The sequence below is a fragment of the Schistocerca americana genome, chromosome X, assembly GCF_021461395.2.
Source record: "Schistocerca americana isolate TAMUIC-IGC-003095 chromosome X, iqSchAmer2.1, whole genome shotgun sequence".
Lineage (NCBI taxonomy): Eukaryota > Metazoa > Arthropoda > Insecta > Orthoptera > Acrididae > Schistocerca > Schistocerca americana.
Genome location: NC_060130.1, coordinates 733,138,376 through 733,144,375, shown reverse-complemented (window position 1 = coordinate 733,144,375; position 6,000 = coordinate 733,138,376). Strand labels below are relative to the sequence as shown.

At 43.7% G+C, this 6,000-nt stretch overlaps 1 protein-coding gene across 1 annotated transcript in view; it reads right to left on the bottom strand.

Annotated features, from left to right (window-relative positions):
* Positions 1-825: 825 nt before the first annotated feature.
* Positions 826-6,000, bottom strand: part of LOC124556492 (ETS-related transcription factor Elf-1-like) — a 157,689-nt gene continuing 152,514 nt past the window's right edge. The window contains exon 4 of the mRNA XM_047130449.1: positions 826-1,314. Coding sequence (XP_046986405.1) covers positions 1,058-1,314 — 257 coding nt within the window. The 3' untranslated portion in view covers positions 826-1,057. The remainder of the gene's footprint in view (positions 1,315-6,000) is intronic.

The window sequence follows — 6,000 nt, the reverse complement described above, 5'->3', positions numbered from 1 at the left end:
GCTTGCGGAGTATAAATGCAGATGTAGATGGAGATGTAATGGACTAGCCTGACCAGAGTCCCAGACTGAACCCAATGGAGCACCATTGGGATGAGTCAGAAGATTGACTTCGCTCTAGACACTAGTGCAACATGACTCCCTTTTCTGGCTTCGGCTCGTGAGGTATGGGCTATCATTCTTTCACAGACATTGAGACACCAGACTGAATGTGTCTCCAACAGAGTTCAAGCTATCATATAGGCGAAGTGAGGGTACATCGCATATTAATGACCACTAATACGTTAGGTTCAAATGGCTCTGAGCACTATGGGACTTAACATCTGAGGTCATCAGTCCCCTAGAACTTAGAACTAGTTAAATCTAACTAACCTAAGGACATCACACACATCCATGCCCGAGGCAGGATTCGAACCTGCGAGTCGGCCGTGGTGGCCGAGCGGTTCTAGGCGCTACAGTCTGGAACCGCGCGACCGCTACGGTCGCAGGTTCGAATCCTGCCTCGGACATGGGTGTGTGATGTCCTTAGGTTAGTTAGGTTAAAGTAGTTCTAAGTTCTAGGGGACTGATGACCCCAGAAGTTAAGTCCCATAGTGCTCAGAGCCATTTGAACCATTTTTTGAACCTGCGACCGTAGCAGTCGCGCGGTTCCGGACTGAAGCGCCTGGAACCACTTGGCCACCGCGGCCGGCCACTAATAAGTGATCGGATACTTTTGATCAGATAAATTATATTATGTCTAATCACGGGTGTCGATTACTCTCTACCAAAGGAAAAAACGGGTCTAATTTTTTGTAAAACACACAACTGCATAAAATACCACACGAATATTTTTATTTTCAAGTTAGGTACAATTTTTTGCAACAATACATAACAACGCGTTGTTTACTGTAATTACATACACATATCTACATTACACTAACGCAACAGACACGACGGTAGGTATATAAACTAAGTAGTAACATCGCAACGAATCTGAGCTATAAATACATGGCCGCTTATAGCGAGCTTGTTTACAGGACTAGACAGTATGAGTGGGGTCGGATCGAGGAAGGAACGGTCACTGTATGACGGAGATGGGCGGCGGGGTGTTGGTGGAGCGCGAGGGCGGCGGCGGCACTGGGCAGGGCAGCAGGGGCGTGTAGGGCAGCCCCACGCCCACGCCACTCCACAGCCGCAGAGGCAGCAGCGGCGTCGCCAGCGGACGCTCCACCAGCGTCGCGCGCTGCGACCGCTGGGGCCGCTTGGCGCGCTCGTCCACCGGCAGCTTCTTCCACATCTCGAACAGCGGCGGAGCGAACGCAAACGGGGCCATGGCTGCAACACACCACCTTCGTGTCACCACTCCAGTCGATTACGAACTGAGAAACCACAATGGACTTTCCCCAGCGTTCGAATCTGGGCCCATTGTTGTTCTTACCCTATCGGAATGACCTCAAAAATGGTTCAAATGGATCTAAGCACTATGGGACTTAACATCTGAGGTCGTCAGTCCCCTAGATGAGAACTACTTAAACCTAACTAATCTAAAGACATCACACGCATCCATGCCCGGGGCAGGATTCGAACCTGCGGCCGTACAGCAGGGCGGTTCCGGACTGAAGCGCCTAGAACCGCTAGGCCATATGGGCTGTACAACCTTTGATTTAGAGACTAGATAGTTGCTTGAGTGTGTTGTTCTGAAGAGCTTCATCAATTGTGGGTTTTCATTAATTACAGAATTAGTTCATACTCATTTGTGTCTAGTTGTTTATTGATCACGCTGGTAAAGGCCAGTGACGGGGACTGAGCTGTCAAGTGGCTGCAGTTTACGCTATTTACCTCCTAAAAACTGTTATTATTTCTTGTTTCTGATACTAAACTGTTTCAGGCGTAAGAGTTGGCATTGTCTGGTATTTATGTGGACTGAAGTAGACGGATGGAGCATATCATTGGACACGGTGTATGATGGTGCAGCAGTCGTGACACAGCCACACGTTACTGAAAAGGAAGCACTGTTCCATTTCCAATTGCATCAAAACTAATATTAGGGAAAATTAAGATGTTTCGGTTACCATTGAGCCTCCTCTAAGTCACAAAAAAATTGTATATTCGCTTGTATATTCTCGTAAGTTGAAAAATTGGTAGTTGATATAGTTACGCTTATTCTGACTTGTGAGTAAATGTGGCGAGGAGGCAATTGATTACTAATTTAAGTAAGATTATGGTAATTTAAATTTCTAAGGAAGAATAATAATTAAAAGAATTGCATAAAAGGTTAAATTGTGATACAGCGGCCGGCGGAATGACCTCAATTTATTTGTGTAAGGGGGCCCAGTTGAAGGGGTTGGCGGAAGAAAGTGTTAACTCTAAATTAAGTGTGAGAGTGTTCTCATTGCCTGTTGTACACCCTAAGAAAAAAAGGGGACGCACCACGGGGGAATTATACGATTGGGACGGAAATCGGTAGATGTTATGTAAATGTGCAGGCAAACAAATAATTAAAATTAAAAAAAAAAACTGGGCGATTTATTAAAGAGAAAGAGCTTCACAAATTGAGAAACTCAGTAATGTGTTGGTCCACCTCTGGTCCTTATCCAAGCAGTTCTTCGGCTTGGCGTTGATAGATAGAGTTATTGGATGTCCTCCTGAGAGATATCGTGCCAAATTCTGTCCAATTGGCGCGTTCCATCGTCAAAATCCCGAGCTGGTTTGAGGCTCCTGCCCATAATGCTCCAAACGTTCTCAGTTGCGGAGAGATTCAGCTACCTTCCTGGCCAAGGTCCCTACAAGCAGTAGAAACTCCTGCCATGTGCGAACGGGCATTATCTTGCTGAAATACAAGACCAGGATGGCTTACCATGAAGGACAACAAACGGGGCTAGAATATCGTCGACGTACCGCTGTGCTGTAAGAGTACCGCGGACGACAACCAAAGGATTCCTGCTATGAAAAGAAATGGCAGCCCAGACTGCCACTCCAGGTTGTCGGGTCCTATGGTGGGCAACATTAAAGTTGGTATCCTACTGCTCTCTGAGGCGCCACCAGATCCGTCCTCACCTAATTCGATGCGGGATCACTGGAAATGATTCTATTCCGCTCAGTGGGATTCTGTGTCTGGAGATGCCCCACACACAGGTGGATTTCCAACCTGACTGTCGTTTACCATACGGCCCGCTAACCCGGAGTTATGGTCTGGCGTGTCATTTCTTTTCATAGCAGGATCCCTTTGTTTATCATCCACGGCACTCTTACAGCACAGCTGCACGTCGACGATATTCTACAGCCCGTTTTGTTGCCCTTCATAACAAGCCATCCTGGGCTTTCAGCAAGATAATGCTCTTCTGCACACGGCGAGATTTCTACTCCTTGTTCAAATGATTCAAATGGCTCTGAGCACTACGGAACTTAACTTCTAAGGTCATCAGTCCCCTAGAACTTAGAATTACTTAAACCTAACTAACCTAAGGACATCACACACACCCATGCCCGAGGCAGGATTCGAACCTGCGACCGTAGCGGTCGCGCGGTTCCAGACTGTAGCGCCTAGAACCGCTCGACCACCTCGGCCGGCTCTACTCCTTGTCTTGCTGCTTGGCAAACCCTATCTTAATTAGCAAAGGCCGGCCGCGGTGGTCTAGCGGTTCTGGGCGCGCAGTCCGGAACCGCGCGACTGCTACGGTCGCAGGTTCGAATCCTGCCTCGGGCATGGTTGTGTGTGATGTCCTTAGGTTAGTTAGGTTTAAGTAGTTCTAAGTTCTAGGGGACTGATGACCTCAGATGTTAAGTCCCATAGTGCTCAGAGCCATTTGAACCATTTGAACCAGCCAATTAGCAAAGTCGCCGGTTCTCTTCCCAATTGAGAACGTTTAGAACATTATGAGCAGGACTCTCCAACCACATCAGGATTTTGACGATGTATTCGGCAGTTGGACAGGATTTGGCACAATATCCTTCGGGACGTCATCCAACAGCTCTGTAAATCAGTACCAAGCCGAATAACTTTTACAATAAGGGCCAGCGGTGGACCAACGTGTTATTAACTTTCCCAGTTTCTGAAGCTCCTTCTCTTCAATGAGATATCCAAGTTTTATGAAATTATAATCATTTGTTTGTCTGTACATACACATAACATCTACCGATTTCCGTCCCATTCGGATATTTCTTTCGTGTTTTTTGAGTGTATTTTCGAATGCACCACATGCTTAGCGAGTAGTTCCATATTTAACGTTCGAATGCACGGTATTCTGTATGAACTGTACTCTCTTATTGTTTCTATATTTTTATCTTAGCATTTAAACAAACATGTAACATACATTGTTCCAAAATGCGCTCTTGTGGGTTATCACTTTCTACCACTGACCTCTTCAGGTGTTCCTTTTTGCAGACGATGTTAGCATTATTGCAAGACAACGACACGTTAATTACTGCTCACAGTTATAGATATACAGCGCTTGATCTGTAGAAAGAGAATTTCCGTACAGTGACATTATGGGAGAGGGGTTGTTTGAAATTTAGACGTCTTAAAACGTTATTTTAACGGCTTTCTGAGCATTTTAAAACTGTGGTAGAACGTTTGCACTAGTAAAAAATAAAGCTCTGTTGCATAACATCTCAAAATATGCGGTTCTAACGTTTTTGTCAGGTGTACTGGTATGGGGTATTGGTGTGTAATGTCGCCAATCAAGTACTGTAGTTAGATAAATGCAAATGTGCAGAGAAAAAAGTGGCATGCTCTAGAAACATATATACTTTTTCATATAAACTGATTTTATGTGCCAGTTTTCTTTTTTGAATAGCATAACTAATAAAAGTCGAAAAAATTTAACTGTTGTTCACCAACTGACGTTAACCAGATGGGCTGACAACTTTAACTATTGAATTGCAAATAATATAGATTAAAATCACATCGTTTAACTCAGCTTTTTGCTTTGCTGTATTAGTAGATAAATTTCTTCGTCAAATTATTATATGAGGTTCCATTTGTATCCGTTGTATACTTGAGAAAATTTTTAGTTCACATTTTGAGCCATCTTGTAGACACCACTTTTTTTTTTTTTTTAAAAAAAAGGAGAATGTTCCTTATTTGACACATATCAGAGTTTTGGGGGCTATTGTGACAATGCGAGCCACAGCCTGTTTAAATATAAATAAGTAATGTGCCACCAACTAATTCACAAACATATTGTAAATCGTACGAGGCTAGTGTATGTACCTTCTGTTGTAGGCGGACGTGATGCCATGTGGTGGATGCAGGTAGCAAGCTGCACGTATATTCTCATTTTGGGTGCCATGAGGGCAAAATGTTCGTATATTGTAGTAACAAACATGTTTAAATCAGTGTATTTAGTATGAATGGAACTTTGCTTTGCTTATCACAACAAATATTCATACATTCGAAGATATTTATCAGTTTTCAGTTAAGAAACAGTATAAAGCTACAGACTAATGAGCAAAGAATGCTTGAAACGAAGAAGATTTGGAGGAAATATAATTATACTGCAAAACATAAAATTACAGTGAGCGACAATGGTAGTTTGGAATCGTCATAATGTATGGCTGTTGGCTATTAAGAATCAAACAAGGAGCCCAATGGTTAAATCAATGGATTCGTGTTCCGATCATCCAGTCATAAATCTTCCTTGGGTGGATTAAATCGATGACGGCGATTGACGGGGTAGTTCCTCTGGGAAAGATAAGGCAGTATTCTTTTGTCATTCTTCTTCAGTCTGTCTCTAACGAGGTGGACGCTGCGGAGCGTTACACTTCAGTCTGCCTTTTACAACTGTAAAAAGAGCATTGAAGTTTACCAGCTATCCACATCAAATTTAATGGTATAAAACTGAGCTTTATTGAAGAGTTATAGAGAAGCTACGAGAGGAGAAAAAATCCCAGGCGAAACAGTGAAAAACCCATGTTACAACCTGGACCAAAGACAACAGTTTTCATGTTTGTGTGTTGCGTATCTGATGACGACTGGGAGAAAGCCTAGTATTCACCTAAAAGGGTGAGGTAAACCATCTA